Source organism: Euleptes europaea, chromosome 6 (genome assembly GCF_029931775.1).
Source record: "Euleptes europaea isolate rEulEur1 chromosome 6, rEulEur1.hap1, whole genome shotgun sequence".
Lineage (NCBI taxonomy): Eukaryota > Metazoa > Chordata > Lepidosauria > Squamata > Sphaerodactylidae > Euleptes > Euleptes europaea.
Genome location: NC_079317.1, coordinates 3,577,522 through 3,596,812, shown reverse-complemented (window position 1 = coordinate 3,596,812; position 19,291 = coordinate 3,577,522). Strand labels below are relative to the sequence as shown.

At 51.6% G+C, this 19,291-nt stretch overlaps 2 protein-coding genes across 2 annotated transcripts; both read right to left on the bottom strand.

Moving 5' to 3' along the window:
- Nucleotides 1-690: 690 nt before the first annotated feature.
- MGAT2 (alpha-1,6-mannosyl-glycoprotein 2-beta-N-acetylglucosaminyltransferase) lies at nucleotides 691-2,073 on the bottom strand. The gene is made up of 2 exons (XM_056851105.1): nucleotides 1,936-2,073; nucleotides 691-1,815 (listed from the first exon to the last, which is right to left on the bottom strand). Exons 1-2 carry the CDS (start codon nucleotides 2,059-2,061, stop codon nucleotides 691-693), a joined length of 1,251 nt encoding a protein of 416 aa, XP_056707083.1. The 5' UTR covers nucleotides 2,062-2,073.
- Nucleotides 2,074-5,015: 2,942 nt separating this feature from the next.
- Nucleotides 5,016-15,738, bottom strand: LRR1 (leucine rich repeat protein 1). Its single transcript, XM_056852240.1, has 4 exons — nucleotides 15,559-15,738; nucleotides 11,191-11,289; nucleotides 9,040-9,767; nucleotides 5,016-5,268 (listed from the first exon to the last, which is right to left on the bottom strand). The coding sequence occupies exons 1-4, from the start codon at nucleotides 15,736-15,738 to the stop codon at nucleotides 5,016-5,018; spliced, it is 1,260 nt and encodes a 419-aa protein (XP_056708218.1).
- Between the last annotated feature and the right edge of the window lie 3,553 nt (nucleotides 15,739-19,291).

Genomic DNA, 19,291 nt, shown 5'->3' with positions numbered 1-19,291 from the left:
CCAACAAGCCATCACCTCTTCATTTAATTTGTAATTATTATTTTTTAAAATAAAACAAGATGGCTTCCCCCCTCCCCAACCATTAAAAGACTTTTGTATTAACAAAAACATGGATTTATTTTGGCAGAAATGAAAAAAAATTTGCATATTTCTACATTAAAGTGAAAACAAATGAATTTTCTTTCTTTTTTTCTTCATATAAGCGCATAGCAAATAAAATAGAATGCTTTTGCAGATACCAAGGTACCAAATTTCAAGCAAGCCTGTACAGGATTGTGGAATACTGAATGATTGGGAGGATCCGATAAGAGTTGGGTTGATGGAATCAAAGTCACAAGGCCAATCAAGGGCTGTCGTTTCCAAACTGAAGTTTGGGATGGGGAACATCTTCACACCTTTATCGAACGCCTTGCTTTTTTTTTTTTAAGGAATTTTTTTTTTTGAGGGAGGCTGTTTGAAAGTGTCAGAAGCACTTTATTAAAAAAAAAAGGCCGGGATAAAAATCCAATCCCCCCCTCCCCTCAGTAACCAAGCAGCAGTCCCCTCCTAGGCTTGGGTTGTTGGTTTCTCACATTCAGCCAAAGAATCTTCCTGGCGCCACGGCTCCCCTTGGCCAGGTGTTGCAGCGGACCCCAAACGGACACCGCTTTTTGGTTCTCCAGGGCCAAGGCCGGAGAGGAACCCCACCCCTCACTGCAGCCGCCGGTAGCTCTTGCAAAGCTCGTGGTCGCGGATGTCCCCCCAGCCGCCGTTCTTGACATGGGGGCTGAGCGGGACCAGCGAGTAGCGCTTGCTGATGCTCATGGCCGGCGGGAAGAGGTGCTGCCGGTTGGCGTCAAGCAGGGCGTCCACCTTGGCGGCGTGAGCGGCCGGGCGGCAGGCGGCCTTGTGGTGCATGCCGCAGTCGCCGGTGTGGAAGACGCGGGGGACCTCGGGCACCAGCACCTTCCAGAACCGCGGCAGGCAGTGCACCGTCAGGTGCTGCAGGGTCCAGTCCCAGTTGTAGTCGTCGTAGGCGCAGAAGGCGTCGGCGCAGGCCAGCAGCTCGCGGTAGGTGTCGCGCCCGAAGGCCATGCCCATGTTGTGCTCGGTGGACTTCCAGGTCTTGAGCTCGGCCTTGTCGGCCCGCTGCCCGAAGGCGCCGCGCACGGCGGCGTAGGAGCCCAGCGAGAGGAGCTGGCAGTCGGGGCACTCGCGCTGGCGCAGGGCCCACAGGCGCTGCAGGACGTGGTAGAAGTCGGGCGCCAGGTAGTGGTCCTCCTCCAGGAAGAGCACCGGCCCCTCGTGGCCGCGCAGGGCGCGCACCCGCTCCCACACGAAGTGCAGCTTCCACCACCAGTGGTGCTTGGTCTGGGCGAAGGCGGCCTCGCGGTAGTGCCCGAAGGCGTCCGGGTAGCGCGCGTTGAGGCAGCCGCGGCGCAGCGCCGCCGCCAGGCCCAGGTCGCGCGGGCAGTCGCGCGGGTCGCCGCCGGGGAACTCGCCCGGGTACAGCTGCAGGCTGAAGGGGAAGAAGACCTGCAGCACGGCGCAGAAGTCCACGCCCGCCGCCAGCGCGTTCAGCTCGGCCGACCACACGTCGTGGCTCAGCACCAGCAGCACCCGCTCGGCGCCCGGCGCGCGGCGCAGCGACTCCAGCAGCAGGCGCAGGTGCTCGGGCCGCTCGTGCACCTGCACCACCACCGCCAGACCCACCTCGCCCGCGCCCGCCGCCCGACCCGCCCACAGCGCCTCCTGCCCCACCGGCTGGTCGAAGTTCAGCCGGTACACCAGCGAGCGCAGGCGCCGCGTCTCGTTGCCGACGCCGCCGCCGCCGCCCTCCGCCGTCGACCAGGACGCGTTGGAGAGCCGCGCCGCGCCGCCCACGCGCCCGGGGCTCCCGCTGCTGCTGCTGCTGCTGCTGCTGCTCTGGCTGCCCGCCGCCGCCTCCGCTCCCGCCGGCTCCAGCTTCTCGCCGCCGCCGCCTCCGCCGCCGCCGCCTCCCCAGAGCGCCAAGGCGCAGGCGGCGGCGCCCAGGGCCAGCAGCAGCGCCACCACTTTGCGCTTGTAGATGCGGAGCCTCATGGTCCGGCCCGGCCGCCCGCCTGCTCCTCCTCCTCCTCCTCCTTACCGGCGGCGGCGCCTCCTGCTCCCCCCAGCGGGGCCCGGCCCGGCGCGGCCCCCCGGAGCATCAGCGCAGCGGCGGCGGCCCGCCGCCCAACGGCTCCCCGGAGGGCCCTGGCCGCGCGCCCATCGCTCCCAGCTGGCGCCACGCGGGCCCGCCGCCCGCCGCCCGCCTCCTTCGGCTCGCTGCCTGCCTGCGCTCAAGCAGGGCAGGGGAGGGCAGGGAAGCGGAGGGCGGCGGCCCCGCCCCGGACGCGCTCCTAGGCCACGCTCCGCCCCGCCGGGGCTGCAGCAACAGCGCCGCCTCCGCCGCCTCCTCCTCCAGGCGCCGCTTCCGGATCCGGAGCGATGCCGCCGCCGCCGGGCTCCCTTCTCTGCGCGCTTTGCGCAGCCGGCTGCGCGGAGGAGGCGCCAGGCACCCCGCTTGGAATCAGAGAGCGGGGAGGGACCGCCAGGGTCACCTAGTCCACCCCCCTGCACAATGCAGGACATGCACAACTACCTCCCCCACACCCCTAGTAACCAGAAAATGGCCAAGGTGCCCTCCCTCTCATCATCTGCCCAAGGTCACAGAATCAGCATTGCTGACAGATGGCCATCTAGCCTCTGCTTAAAAACCTCCAGGGAAGGAGAGCTCACCACCTCCCGAGGAAGCCTGTTCCACCGAGGACGCCTGTGCCACCGAGGAATCGCTCTAACTGTTAGAAAGTTCTTCCTAATGTCTAGAGGGAAACTCTTTGGATTTAATTTCAACCCGCTGGTTCTGGTCCGACCTTCTTGCAAGGCTCCTACAGCTGCAGGCCCCCGCCCCTCAAAAGCCACCCCCCAGTTACAGCACCCTTCTGACTCGGTAGCCTCTGCAGCTGCTCAGTAGGGTTGCCAGCTCTGGACTGGGAAATTCCTGGGAACATTGGGGTTTGGGGAGGTAACCCAGAGCAGTATAATGCCTTAGGGAGCTGGTCTCTTTGGTTTGGAAGCCAGTTGTAATTCTGGGGGATCTCCGGGCCCCACCTAGAGGACGGCAACCTTAGCAGCCAGTATGGGGACATATCATGCCTATCCCACTGAATCTAGTCCCACGTCCTTTGATGAACCGGTCCTGAATCTAGCTAGCCCCCTCTGAAAACCTGCCCCATCCTAGTAGCCAAGACTCTGTCTGCTGGTTATGCGCTTCACAATTTAAATTACCCACAAATTCCCCTCAGCTTCTCTGGGTGCCCCCAAGTTCTAGCATTATAGGACAAAGAAGAAATTTTCACTCTCTCCACCCCATTTTACAAAAGGAACAAATACACACTGGTAGGGGAAAGAAAAATTCAGACAGCAGACAATCCAGGCTTTTACTGGGCAGGGGCAGATAATGTGGGATGTCTCCTTGCAACTGGGAACGGGGCAGCATGCCATGCCAGAGAGCAGAGGAAACCCCCTGGATGAACCCCGAGAGGAAACTGGTAACCTTTCAGGCATAAGATACGAATCTACACCTAAGCACAGGCAAGATGGAAGATGCTGTAGCAAAGAGTTCTGTTCTGCCTACAGAAACGGGTCATTCATTCTCACAAGGATAGACTCCCTCCCCCCTGCTTCTAAATGCAGCTCTGACCCATTACTGCTAGCCAACTTTAGCTCCAGTTGGTTAACCCAACTCCCCCCCCCCTCTGCTGGTGGTGTAATTTATTACCTCTTACAACATTCTGCCCTCTATTTAATCTATGCCACAGGCCCAGCCCACAGCTCTTTGTAATATTTGATAACGTCTGTCATTCTCCATACCCCTCATAGTAAATGGGTCAGTTGTGGCAACAGAGTGCAGGCAAAAAAATATTCCACGTGTACAAAACACGGTTGGTTGTTGTCAGGGGCTCTTGGTTTCCATACAGCTTATTAGCTGCAAAACCATTTCAAGGGACTGTTTGCGGGCAAATAGAACGGGTAGCAGAGTCTCAAGAGTTTCAGCAAAGGCCAGTTCCGGTGAGGAACTTTTTTTTTTTTAGCACAACTGCAAATCACTACAGAATCTCTGTAAATTTCCCACAAGCAAAAAGGAGAGGAATTTCAGTGTTTAATAATGCAGTACGATTCCATACAACACATTTATTTGGGGACCAACGGAAATGTGAATCACATCGTAAAAAAATACAGCCCTGTGTTTGTGCGTGTGGGTCTACCTTTTTCATAACACCCGTTAATTAACACTTTGCGGGGGAAACCCTGCAATTTAGTTGCTGTAGAACGCATTTGTCAAACAAGCTTCAGCATAAATAGGCAACGTTACAGTATTGCGCAGCAACCATAGACAGGACTGACCTGTAAGCTCAGATGTGCCTTTCGTCATGACATGTGCCATAAATAAGGTAGAAAAAGTTGACTTTTAACAGAAAAAACCCCTAATACTGTTTTGTGCAAGTCACTATTCACAGAAACTCTTCTCGTTTTCCAGCTGCCATGGCTGAAGGCACGCTTCAGACACCTGCTGTTTGACCGAGGGTGGGAGCCACTCATGATTCTTACACAAGACAATGGAAAGAGAAAGGCAGTCTTCTTGGTGAGGAGGCCCCCAGCTGTTCCCGTTCAAGCCAGAGCTAGGAGGAAGGGGCAGAGCCCCGAGGGCAGAACCCGCAGCTGGCCGTCCATCACCCAGTCAGGGAAAGAGCTTCCCTGATCCACAGACAAAGGCACACGAGGCAGCGTCAGCATCCACCCCCCACTAAACTATGTTATTTAAAACCAATGCTTATGTTCCTCCCTCTTGCTGAGCGATGAAAAAAGGAAAGGGGTGTTCTGCAGAACCTGTTAGGTAACAGCAGGGCTTTGTGCAGCGTTTCACTGTTGCTTTGAGACCAGGCAGAGCTATGCATTTGTCCTTCATGGCTAGGTGGAGCATCCCGAGCCTCGTGCCGTGTCTCCAAGTCAGGTCACCGGACACTTTGCAGGTGCCTGTCCAGAAACTGAGAGTAGCATGTCAGAGAGCAGAAATAGCGGAGGGCGGGGGCCTCCGTGCCACCCATATTGTCCACCAGTACCACCGTGTGCGCCACGCTGTGGAGATTCATGGTCACTGTAGTCTGAATGAAGCAGCTGAGGCAGGCGTGGCCACACTGGCAGGTCTTAGACATATCCAGGTCATTGCAGAGGTGAGAAGGGAGGATGTGGCAGCCATATGGGATCCTGTGGAAGAAGACAAGGTGGGGAGGGGTGAACAGATTGCAATACTGAGCAGCTCCAGTTCACTGAAACAGTTCTACGTACTTAGTACTGTGTGTGCTGTGAAATCACTTCTGACCTATAGAGACCCTATGCATTAATGACCCTATGCATTAATGACCCCCAACCCCAACGTCCTCTAGTTAACAGCCTTGCTCAGGACTTGCAAACTGAGGGAACTAGGGAGGTGGGTGAGCTCCCCACTCACTGGCAGTCTTTCAGCAGAGGCTGGACAAGCACTTGTCAGGGATGCTCTAGGCTGATCCTGCATTGAACAGGGGGTTGGACTAGATGGCCTGTATGGTCCCTTCCAACTCTATGATCCTATGTGACTTCCTATGTATACTCCAAATGCATTTAAATTCAAGAGCATTCAAGATCCTTCCTGCATTGCTGGATTAGGATTCTCTCCACAGCAGAATGTTTTTAAATACAACTCTTTGAAAGGTGCTTCTGAGTTAACACCAGCCATTATCTAAGAAGCCCAAGTCCTAAGTCCAAGGAGAGCTTGTCGAAGGCTTTCACGGTCAGAGTTCATCGGTTCTTGTAGGCTATCCGGGCTGTGTGACAGTGGTCTTGGTATTTTCTTTCCTGACGTTTCGCCAGCAGCTGTGGCAGGCATCTTCAGAGGAGTAACACTGGCCTTCAGAGGCATCTTCAGAGGAGAGACACTGTCCTTCAGTGTTACTCCTCTCAAGATGCCTGCCACAGCTGCTGGCGAAACGTCAGGAAAGAAAATACCAAGACCACAGTCACACAGCCCGGATATCCTACAAGAACCGTCAAACAGTGATGCTGCCATGGAGGAGGCTGACAGCAAAAAAAAACAAGACTTCAGCCACAATCACACCCACAATGAGGAAACCAGAAAGAACCTGTTCCTTTGTAAGCCTGACGAACACCTCAGCTATGCCGGCTCTCATCACACCCACCTACCGATCAAAATTTATTTATCTGCTCCTCACCTTCTAAAAGCAGCTTACAGCATCCTCCTCTCCATTACATCTCCTCAATAAGCTGTGATGTAGATTAGGCTGAGTGACTGGCCCAAGGTTGCATAGCAAGCTTCCATGGCAGAGGCAGAATTTGAACCCGAATCTCCCAAATCATCGTCTGACACTCTAACCTATATATTCCCCAAATCCCAGTGTCTTAGTCTGGGATTAAATAAGAGAAACAGTCATCTGTGGTTGGGAAGTTATACATCTGCACTGTTCTCCTGGTTTTATGCAGCACGTAGACAGATCCATAGCTGTGAATGCTGGAAAATTTGTTCTTAGGAGGAAGTCCTGATAAAGCTAGTGCAACGGAGTGGGTAAATGTAGTAGGTAAGCCCAGAAGGTTTTTGTTTCAATCATGACTTTGCCATGGGGTCTTTGGCAACCTGCCGCGCTCTCAGCCTCAGCCCTGTACCTCAGCATTACGGGGATCATACTGACCTATTTGATAAGGCTGGTTGATTACTGAAGACACCTTCAGTGCAGAAAAACACTCGATAAAGGCGGCTATCTTTACTCCCAAACTATACTGAAGTTCCAAGAAAAGAATGATAAAAATTAAGATCACACAGCATCCTTGAGAGAAGAAGACGAGTTGGTTTTTATATGCCAACTTTCTCCACCACTTAAGGAAGACTCAAACCGGCTTACAATCGCTTTCCCTTCTCCTCCCAACAGACACCCTGTGAGGCAGGTGGGGCTGAGAGAGCTCTAAGAGAACTGTGACTGGCCCAAGGTCACCCAGCTGGCTTCGTGTGTAGGAGTGGGGACTCAAAACCCGGTTCTCCAGAGTAGAATCAACCTTTCCAAACCACTGCTCTTAACAGCTACACCATGCTGGCATAGGTCTATCAGTGACTACTAGCCATAGTGACTAAAGGAAACCTCCACATCGAAAGGCAGTAAACCTCTGAATCCCAGTGCCAGGAGGCAACATCAGGGGAAGGCTTTGGCGTCCCCGGCCAACAGGACAGCTGCCCTAAGCCGCTTCATATCCCCCCTCAGAAGATGTTTCTGGGATATTGAAAAACTTTTCATTATCATTTGTACAGATCAGGAGATTCTAGTGCAGGTCTACTGGATTCAAGTCCAGTAGGACCTTAAGAGACCAACAAGATTTTGGGGGGTATGAGCTTTCAAGAGTCAAAGACACTGTCCTTCAGTGTTACTACTCTGAAGATGCCTGCCACAGCTGCTGGCGAAACGTCAGGAAAGAAAATTCCAAGACCACGGTTACACAGCCCGGATAACCTACAAGAACCAGTCAAAGCTGCATTCATCAGATATGTCAGATACAGCTGACACAATTCCTTGCTTCCTGACAACAGCCTTGTGGGAAGTCAAATTCTGTTCCCATCATCAGTACTGATGCTGAAATCCACGCTGCACTGATAATTTCATATTCAAAGCAATAGTTAATGAACCATGAAATGATTAACTGTCATAGAAAGCAGTCAGAAGACATAATCAACTGGAGATTTCAACTGCACAAACCTCTCTGATTGAGCCCTGCACTGCTCAATCATACACTGCTCTGGGTGGGTAGTTTAAAGATAGGCTGATGGGGTCTGAACTGGTGGAATAAGAGAGGGAAAGAGATCTTGGGGTTGTCGACTCAGGGTGTAGCAGTGATTAAAATAGCAAGCGCCATGCTGGGGGTTATCAGGAATGGGACTGGAAATAAATATCACAATGCCCTTGCATAGGTTTATGATGTGGCCTCATCTGGAATAATTATTGTTCTGGTTGCTGCACCTCCAAAAAGATACTGCATATTGCAGAACTGGAAACAGTACAAAGGCAGACAACCAAGATAATTAAGGGGCGCCTTCCCTATGAGGAAAGGCTGAAAAGTCTGGGACTTTTCAGTACTGAAGAAAGATGGCATGGGGGGGGGGGAAACATGATAATAAGATTTATAAAATTATGCATGGATGGAGAAAGAGGACAGGGAGAGCTTTTCCTTCCTCTCCCACAATAGTAGAATTTGAGGGCACCCAGTGAAATAGATTGGCAGTTGAACGCAGACGAGCAAAAAAGAAGCATCACTTTAAGTCCACAAGCGATTAAAATATAGAATTTGCTGCGAGGGGATGTAGTGAGGACCGTGGTCATTAGAAAGGGATTAGGCAGCTTCATGGAGGAGAGGTCCACCACGTGGTGACTGCAAGGTGCCTCTATAGTTCGGAGCCAGCAAAACTCTGAATACCAAGTGCAGGGAAGTAACATAAGGCAAAGCCATGCCCTCTGTGCCATTTGCTGGCCCTCCAGGATAACAGTTTGAGCTATGCGAAAGACTGTCCACGTGCCCACATACTGTACTTCTGCATGAAACCGCTTGTTTCTCATTTATGTCCCTTCCTCTCAGCCAAAATCTATTTTTCTCATTTCTAGAAGAAGAGGAGTTGGGTTTTATATGCCAACTTTCTCGACCACTTAAGAGAGACTCAAACCAGCTTACAATCACCTTCCCCTCCACACAACAGACACCCTGTGAGGTAGGTGGGGCTGAGAGAGCTGTGACTAGCCCAAGGTCATCCAGCTGGCCTCATGTGGAGGAGTGGGGAAACCAACCAGGTTCACCAGATTAACCTCCACCACTCATGTGGAGGAGAGGGGAATCAAACCCGGTTCTCCAGATCAGACTCCACCGCTCCAAACCACCGCTCTTAATCACTACACCATGCTTAAGGCATTCATGGGGGCATGTCAGGGATGCCCGTCTTAGTGCTTTTACCTGAAATTGATTGTTGCTCTTGCAGAAAGCTCTAACAAAGTCAATGGTATTTCCAGCTGTATGTCGGGGACCAGCGGCCTGGCCTGCTCAAACGGGTTGCCAAACAAATCCAAGTTCTCAAGGGAGAGTTTTGCAAAGTCGTCAGGTAAAAACGGGAGCTTGTTGCGAGCGGCTGACAGGAAGCGCAGCTGCTTCAGCTGCCCGATTTTGAACGGCAGCCTGATCAGTTCGTTGTCGTCCAGCCTCAGATGAGTAAGTCCCTGCAGTTGGCAGAACTGCGCAGGGAGCGCTTTGATTTTGTTCTGGCTGAGATCCAGGGACTGGAGTGACTTCCGGAGGGTGGAGCCGCAGAGCGCAGCGTTGAACCCCTCCAGGTGGTTGTTGTGCAGGTTGAGCTCCTGAAGGCACACGAGGTCCCCAACGGTGGCCGGCAGCTTTTTAATACAATTGTGGCTCAGGTCCAACTTCCGGAGGCTTTTCAGACAAAGCATACGCATGTCAACGCGGGCCAGTTTGCAGTAGGAGGCTTGGAGGTGTTCCAGGGAATACGGGAAGTTCCGGGTTAGCGGATACTCCTTCCTCGATGTGATCATCATCTTTGTCTTTGGCTTCTCAACCTCAGATGCTTTGGGTGGGACCAAGGGAGACAGCGGCAAGTTTTCCTCATGGGTTCCACTGTTAGCCAGCTTCACTGCTGAGAGGAAAGTCTTCAAAAGGCTGGCGTTCGCCTGCAGCCAAAACGGGACACAAAGGCTATCAGCAACTGCCGAGTCCCTGCCTTTATAAACATACCAGAGCACCAGGAGGAGGGCCCGCCTTTGTAAAGCGTGCAGGGAAAGCACAATGACTTTGTCTGGCACTTTCTCCAAGCAGCGCTGGCACAAGGGCTCCGTGGTTAGGCGCTGTTAATGGTGCCCCAATATCAAACTGAGTTGCCAAGAACAAAAAGTGACTCCACTAAGACAGGAGAAAAGGAAGGAAGTTCCAACAGGGGCCACCATATAATGCAGTCTGGGGACAGAAACATTCATAGAATCATAGAGTTGGAAGGGACCACCAGGGTCATCTAGTCCAACCCCCTGCACAATGCAGGAAATTCACAACTACCTCCCTCCCCCCCCCACACACACAGTGACCCCTACTCCATGGCCAAGATGCCCTCCCTCTCATGAACTGCCTAAGGTCATACAATCAGCATTGCTGACAGATGGCCATCCAGTCTCTGCTTAAAAACCTCCAGAGAAGCCCACCACCTCCCGAGGAAGCCTGTTCCACTGAGGAACCGCTCTGACTGTTAGAAATTTCTTCTTAACGTCTAGATGGAAACTCTTTTGATTTAATTTCAACCTGTTGGTTCTGGTCCGACATTCAGACATTCAGCATGGGCTGCAAAAATATATCATATAAATCACTCTTTGCACAAGTTTATCTTATGCTGCAAGTTAACTGCTTACTAATTACCATGCAGAAAACTGAAAATTAAAAATCTCTTATAATATTTAATAATGAGAAGCAATACTGACTTGCTTCCCATCTCATTTCAAACCTTATGTGAACCTAAAACATACTGAGGAACACTAAAAGGAACTTAAAATTGTAGAAGGCTTTGCAAACATAATCAATCAATAAATAACAGGTGGTGTTTATGCATTTTCCTGCAGATATAGCACAGAGGTCACTAAGGGAGCAATCCTAAGCAGGTCTACTTCATATCACATGAAGCTGCCTTATACAGCACCAGACCACTGGTCCATAAAGGCTAGCACTGTCTGATCAGACTGGCACCTGCTCTCCGAGGTCTCTGGCAGAGGTCTTTCACATGCCTACTGCCTGATCCTTTCAAATGAGGATATGCTGGGGATTGCACCTGGGACCTTCTGCATGCTGAGCAGATACTTTATCACTGAGCCACAGCCCCTCCCAAAAGTAACTCCCACTGTACTCAATGAGAATCATTCCCTGAAAAGTGTTCCCAGAACTGCACTCCAAGTGTAGCTTCCCAACCCTGAAAATGTCAAAGCAAAAAAGCTTCCTTCCCTTCCAACTCTGCATAAATTGTGCGGAAAGACAAGAGATCTTCAGTTGGTTATCCTTAACCTAACAGGTAGGAGCAGTGTTCAGTCAGGAATTGCTTTGGGCCTGATCTCATACCTTGCTGAGACAGACATCCACTGCTGGTTCCTTCAGCCGTATGGTGGCTTTCCCTTCTTCCACAAACCTGGTAAAAAGCTGTTCTATATTTTCTCTCAACTGGATTGGAGATGGGGGGGAGAAGAGCGGAAGAAGAGAGAAAACAAGAAAATTGTAATCCTGAGTAAACAAGTGTTGCTTAATAAAACAACCTTGACACACTTTTTGAGCACCATAATCCCAGTCTAATTAGTCAACCAGATGAACCCATACTGAATGAGTCAACTGATCTAGTATGGTCATTCTTGTCTACGCAGACCGGCAGCGGCTCTCCAGGGTCTCAAGCTGAAGTCTTTCCCATCACCTACTGCCTGGTCCCTTTAACTGGAGATGCCGGGGATTGAACCTGGGACCTTTCTGCATGCCAAGCAGATGCTCTACCACTGAGCCACGCCCCTCCCCTCACATCCAGGCCTGGCTGCCATTTTCCCTGCAGGTCTCCCTTTCTCCAAGCACCTTCCAATGCTCAGGACTGGACCACAGAAATAGGAAGGGAAAAGGAAGCCAACTGTGGTTGGAAGAGGCAGGACAAGATATAGATAAATGACCGCACAGCTGAAGTCAGCGTCAACTAACCTGTTCTGGAAATTAAAGAGAACCTATTCCAACCAACTTCACGTAGATCAGCGGCTGGGAAATGTCCAGTATTAAATACTGCTGTTTTTTAAAACAAAAAACCACAGAGCACTTTGAAGCTCCAACAGAGCTTATACTAGAAATCTCTCTGCGGGTGGGTGTGCGTATGCAAACTCAGGAACCTCTCTTCCTTTGTCCCGTGAGGTAACCATTTTCTGGAACAAGGGATGAGTCATTCAAACAAAAAGCACTCTAGCTGAGTGTCAAAATTACATTGCAAAACATTTCTCTCTCTATTTTTTAAAGAGCTCCATCTTTTAACACTGTTTCTATGATCTGCTACAAGCCTGAAAACCGTTTTATCAACATCCTTTTTAGGCCTGTTAATATGCTGGCTTGTTTTTGTTCATTCTATTTACTTTATTTATTAAAGCACTGATAATCCCATCTTTCCTCATGGTTTAAGGTGCCTTACGATAATAGTTAAAACATTTTCAGTCTAAAACCTAAAATAAAATAAGCAACCCCAAATCTCCCCCGCCCAAGAGCTGCCTGCCACTCAAACCCTCTTACACTCTGATCTGGACAACCAGGTTCAATTCCCCACTCCTCCATATGAGTGGCAGAGGCTAATCTGGTGAACTGGGCTGGTTTCCCCACTCCTCCACACGAATCCAGCTGGGTGACCTTGGGCTAGTCACAGCTCTCTCAGCCCCACCTACCTCACAGGGTGTCTGTTGTGGGGAGGGGAGGATGACTGTAAGCTGGTTTGAGTCTCCCTTAAGTGCTAGAGAAAGTCAACATATAAAAAACCAACTCTTCTCTTCTTAACAAAAACCCCTCTGCAGGCCGAGACGGGGGGACTCCTACAGGGAAACATCTGTGTGGCAAAGCAGGTCATTCACTGCTGCATCACTGATGGAGCTTGATATGAAGCAGGCTGGAAGATTAGCAAATGCTGGTTTCACAGGGTGCAAACAGCTGATCAAAGGATCAGATTACACTGGACCGCTGGCAGGGTTATTCTCAGGGTCGCAGGACCTGCATGGAGTAACAGCCAGCTGAACCAGAAAGCTGCCCTGCAGTGGATGCGGGGGTGGGGTGGGGGTTACAGACGTCATTGTTGTCTCCCGCCTCTTCTGTCTGCGGTGCTGGATCCAAACCATTGTCTCATTTTTGTTTTCCCAGCCAAAAGTCAGCTTTTACTCTTTCATTTATTGACAAGGCCATGCAGTCCAATACTTACTTGATGCTGCTTCCACAGTCCTTAAAAGCTGCCTGCCATTCAAACCCCCTCAAAAGCCCTGGGAAACAGGCAGGCCTCACAAACCTCCTGAATATCTCATAAAAACACAAGAAAGGCCCTGCTGGTTCAGACCAAGGCCCATCAAGTCCAGCAGTCTGTTCACACAGTGGCCAACCAGGTGCCTCCAGGAAGCCCTCAAACAAGACAAGTGCAGCAGCACCAACCTGCCTGTGTTCCACCGCACCCAAAATAATAGGCATGCTCCTCTGATACTAGAGAGAATAGGTATGCAGCATGACTAGTATCCATTCTAACTAACAGCCATGAATACCCCTCTCCTCCATGAATATGTCCACTCCCCTCTAAAAGCCCTCCAAGCTGGCAGCCATCACCACATCCTGGGGCAGGGAGTTCCACAATTTAACTATGTGTTGTGTTAAAAAATACTTCCTTTTATCTGTTTTGAATCTCTCACCCTCCACCTTTAGAAGATGACCTCGTGTTCTAGTACTATGGGAGAGGGAAAAAGGAGCACCGCCCCCCCCACCTCTTCAGGGAGCTCATTCCACGGAACCAGAGCCATGATCAAAAAGGCCCTGGTTCTGGTTGACGCCAGACAGGCCACAGAAGCCAACAGATGGCTGCCTTACAAGCATAGTAGAGCACAGGGACATAAGGAAGGAGGGGTTCTTCAATGTGATGCTCCTTTTTTGTAGTTTTATTGTGTTTCTTGGCATCTGGCCACCCTCCCACCCCCAAAGCCAGTCTACAGAGAAGCAGCAGATACATTTCCCTGAGCCAATAAATGCTGCACCCAGGAGAAGAGAATTCCCCACTTTCTCTGCAAACCCCCCCCTACACACACACACACTCGCATCAGCCCTCTGGCGTGGAACGGTTTAGAATTTCTCCTTCGCCTGCTGTTGGTGGAGCATAAACACATGAAGTTGCCTTATACTGAACCAGACCCTCGGTCTATCACAGTATTAGTCTACTCAGATCAGCAGACTCTCCAGGATCTCAGGTAGTGGGATTTTCACATCACCTAATTGTCTAGTTCCTTTAACAAAAGATGCCGGGGATTGAACTTGGAACCTTCTGCATGCCAAGCAGATGCTCTACCACAGCCCCTCCCCAAATAACGTAGAACACATGAAGCTGCCTTATACTGAATCAGACCCTTGGTCCATCAAAGTCTGCTCAGACCGGCAGCGGCTCTCGAGGGTCTCAGGTAATGGGACTTTCACATCACCTATTTGCCTAGTCCCTTTTAACTGTAGGTGCCACTGGAGATGCTGGGGATTGAACCTGGGACCTTCTGCATGCCAAGCAGATGCTCTACCACTGGGCCACGGCCCCTCCCCAATAATAAATTGAATAAATGTTTTAAATACATAAGTAAGTTACGTTCTTAGAATCTTTGCAGGGCTTAATGCCATGCTGTCCACCTTCCAAAGCAGCCATTTTCTTCAAGAGGTGAACACAAGAGGTCTACTGAACCAGAACCTCTTCAAGAGGTCTACTGAACCAGACCCTTGGCCCATCAAAATCAGTTTTTCTACTCAGAGTGGCAGCGGCTCTCCAGGGTCTCAGACAGAGGTCTATTTACATCACCTACTTGCCTAGTCCCTTTAACTGGAGATGCCGGGAATAGAACCTGGGACTTTCTGCATGCCAAACAGATGCTCTACCACTGAGCCATTCCCCCACCCCTACATGAAGCTGCCTTCTACTGAACCAGACCTTTGGCCCATCAAAATCAGTTTTTCTACTCAGAGTGGCAGCGGCTCTCCAGGGTCTCAGACAGAGGTCTATTTACATCACCTACTTGCCTAGTCCCTTTAACTGGAGATGCCGGGGATAGAACCTGGGACCTTCTGCATGCCAAACAGATGCTCCACCACTGAGCCATTCCCCCACCCCTACATGAAGCTGCCTTCTACTGAACCAGACCCTTGGCCCATCAAAATCAGCATTGTCTACTCAAACCAGCAGCGGCTCTCCAGGGTCTCAGGCTGTGGGACTTTCCCATCACCTACTTGCCTGGTCCCTTTAACTGGAGATGCCACTGGGGATTGAACCTGGGACCACCTGCATGCCAAGCAGAGGCTCTACAAACTGAGCCACGGATCCTCCCCATGGAGCTGCCTTATACTGAATCATACCTTCGGTCCATCCAAGTCAGTATTGTCTACTCAGACCGGCAGCAGGTCTCAGGCAGAGGACTTTCCCATCACCTACTTGCCTGGTCCCTTTAACTGGAGATGCTGGGGATTGAACCTGGGACCTTCCGCATGCCAAGCAGAGGCCCTACCACTGAGCCACGGCTGTTAATTATGAGGAATGGGGATGAATGTATTGGGGAGGGGAGCTACAGCCCAACAGCTGTCAGACTCCTCCCTGGGCTACCTTGCAGGGCTGTTGTGGAGGAGGAGGAGCTCAGGAAGCGCCGGGGCTCCTGCCCTCGCCCTTTCCTGGCTGGGAGGGGCCCTCCGCGCCCCCCTCACCTGGTACTTGGTGCCGGGGCGGTCGCGGGCGGTGCTGACCAGGAGCCACACGCCGCCGCCGCCGGCTCCTCCGGCCGGCCTCCCCAGCGAGAGCAGCGCCCTGGCGGCCCGCCCGGGCCCCCGCAGCCCCGCCGAGGGCAGCAGCCGGCTCGACACCGACACCTCGCACGGCAGCCGCATCGCCCGCCTCGGCCCCGCGGCGCCTCCCGCCGCCTGCGCGCGCAACGCGGCCCGGGCGGAAGAGGGGCGCGGGGGGCCTCCCCTGCCTCCCCCTCGCACGACCGCGCATGCTCGAGAGGGGGGGGGCCCGTCACGCACTCACCCGGTCAGCCCCCCCTTCTCCGCTGAGGAGGCGTCAGGCCGCCGTCGTTCGCCTCCTTCCCGCCCTTCCACTCCCTCCAGGCAATTCGGGGGCGCGCAGAAGAGAGAGAGAGAGAGAGAGAGAGAGTCCAACAGGCAAATGACAAAGACACCCTTTTGGCTCCACCTCAGGGGCCCTCAGGAGAGACAGAGAGATGCCAGCAGGCGAACGACGACGACACCTTCTTGGCTCCGCCAAGCACCCACGTTGAGGAAGCAAAACAATTTTTTAAAAAACCCGGAAAGACTCTGAGGCCGGACTTCCGGCCGAAATGGAAAGCCGCCATTGGCTGCCCAGTATGGCCAACGAGAACGCGGGAGAATTTCGAACTCCGCTTTGCTGTACTTTGGTTGGGGAGGGGCTGTGGCTCAGTGGTAGAGCACCCGCTTGGCACGCGGAAGGTCCCAAGTTCAATCCCCGGCATCTCCAGTGGAAAGGACCGCGGCAAGTTGGTGATGTGATAAGACCTCTGCCTGAGACGATGAAGAGCCGCTGCCGGTCGGAGTAGACAATACTGACTTTGATTGGCCTCATTCAGGATAATTCTCAGTGGGTAGCCGTGTTAGTCTGTCTGCAGTAGTAGAAAAGGGCAAGAGTCCAGTAGCACCTTAAAGATTAACAAAAATATTTTCTGGTAGGGTATGAGCTTTCGTGAGCCACAGCTCACTTCTTCAGATATCTACCAGAAAATATTTTTGTTAGTCTTTAAGGTGCTACTGGACTCTTGCCCTTTTCTACTCATTCATTATAAGGCAGCTTCATATGTTCATATACGTTCATCCCTTTGGGGTTCGTTTTTGGACAGGGGCAGCTTCATTCCATTTCAATTGCGAATACGTTATGCTGATTGCTAGTTCATCTTCGTGGCTTCTGTGCAGTCCCGCATGGGACTGCGCTTGCGCAGGCCAGCCGCGGAGAACTGACTAGAAAGCTTTTAGGAGCTTCAGAACGCCTGGAGCGCTCCCCCTCCCCTCCGTCCCAGGCCGAGAGCGAGCCGGCTTCCCGCCCAACGGTCATGTGACGGAGGGAGGAGGGGCGCTCCCCCTCAGTTCTCTCTTCGCCGCCGTGGAGAGAGCACTAGCTTTGTTTCAGAGCGTCTTTTCTGTTACCTCAGAGAAAATTTCTCTTCAGGATTTTATTTTTTTGCCAATATAATCTTATTTAACAACTGTGCCAAATGTAGAAATAGTATGGCACAAAATAATGACTGTTGTTACGTTTGAGAGATTTGTGCTTTTTCTTTTACTTCAAAAAAAAAAAATTCTCTTCAGGATTTGATTTCCTTTTTGCCAATATGGTTTGATGTACCAAATGTGCCAAATATGAAAGGATTATAGCACAAAATAACGATGATTATGTTCTGTATAAGAGGCTTATGTCTTTTCTTTCACTTAGAAAGGTCTTCTCTTCAGGATTTGATTTCTTTTCTTTTGTCAATGTGGCTTTATTTAACAAATTTGCCAAATGTACAATAGTATGGTACAAATTAATAATGCTTGTTCTATTTGAGAGACTTGTGTCTTTTCTTCTACCTCAGAAATTCTTTTCTTTCAGCATTTGATGTCTGTTTTGCCAGTATCACTTTCATTGACAATTCTGCCAAATGCAGAATAAGTATGCCACTAATTAATGGTTGGTTTTGTTTCAGATACTTGTTTTAATCTTGTCTCTTTTTCATTTTTACAAGTCATTCAGGCTGTGTTTCTCCAGGTCTGTGAGGAAATCCGGCTTTACTAATGCTTAGGTTATCTCCACGACGTGTGTGGAAAGAGGTCTCAACCCAAAGGCTGTGATAAGGACTGGATATGCTGCAGCACTAGGGGTTCTATCCCCTATGAAGTGCATAGATGAGACCTCGAAGTCGACAGGCTCTGAGAAAAGCCACTGTATGGTTGCACTAGGGGCTCGGTGTTCCATCCCTTACGATGTGCATGGATGAGACCTTGAAGTCGACAGGCTGAGAAAAGCCACTGTATGGTTGCACTAGGGGCTCGGTGTTCCGTCCCTTACGATGTGCATGGATGAGACCTTGAAGTCGACAGGCTGAGAAAAGCCACTGTATGGTTGCACTAGGGGCTCGGTGTTCCGTCCCTTACGATGTGCATGGATGAGACCTTGAAGTCGACAGGCTGAGAAAAGCCACTGTATGGTTGCACTAGGGGCTCGGTGTTCCATCCCTTACGATGTGCATGGATGAGACCTTGAAGTCGACAGGCTGAGAAAAGCCACTGTATGGTTGCACTAGGGGCTCGGTGTTCCGTCCCTTACGATGTGCATGGATGAGACCTTGAAGTCGACAGGCTGAGAAAAGCCACTGTATGGTTGCACTAGGGGCTCGGTGTTCCGTCCCTTACGATGTGCATGGATGAGACCTTGAAGTCGACAGGCTGAGAAAAGCCACTGTATGGTTGCACTAGGGGCTCGGTGTTCCGTCCCTTACGATGTGCATGGATGAGACCTTGAAGTCGACAGGCTGAGAAAAGCCACTGTATGGTTGCACTAGGGGCTCGGTGTTCCGTCCCTTACGATGTGCATGGATGAGACCTTGAAGTCGACAGGCTGAGAAAAGCCACTGTATGGTTGCACTAGGGGCTCGGTGTTCCGTCCCTTACGATGTGCATGGATGAGTCGACAGGCTGTGTGGAAAGCCGTTTTACTGTGGTGCTAGGGGCTCTGGACCCCATGACATGCATGGATGATGTCTCGACGTCAACAGGTTCCGTGGAAAGCCTGCTAGTCTACAGCACTAGGGGATCAGTCCCCTAAGGTAAGGTAAGGTAAGGTAAGGTGCATGACGTGCAGAGAGAGGTCTCGAGGTCGAGCAATTCCAAGGAGGTGGGAACACCTACTCCTCAGGGTGTAAAAGCCTCGACGTTGGCTCACCTCTGACGCACCAACACAACAGCCACCTGGCTCTTGTCGATGTCATACACCGATTCCTCCTCGATGCCGAGATGAGCGGGTTCGAGTTTGCCTCCATGCCAGCTGTCTGTTGCTGCGGCATCTGTTCGGAGAAGGGGAGGAATCTCAGCGTTGCAGCTCCCCCCCCCCCCCGCTTCCCTCGACGTCAGGCATCGCCGTCGCTAGTGGGGTAAGCAAGCTTGGGCTGAAGCATTGTCCAGCATGTGGAGAAGGCTTCTCAGCCATGTTCCGTCCCGTCCCCCCCTTATGTTCCCTGAGCCTCTCCGTGGGATGCTCCTGCGGGAATACATATATCCCCATGGGTGTATAGACACTCATCCCCTCTGTGACAAGTGTCTTCCCACCGACCTCGAAGTCAATTTACATGGTCACCTTGGCGTCAAGGAGCGAGGGCTCATAATACGCTTCCTCTCATGTGTAACCCATCTGGGTTCCTGCCTGTCTCACCCA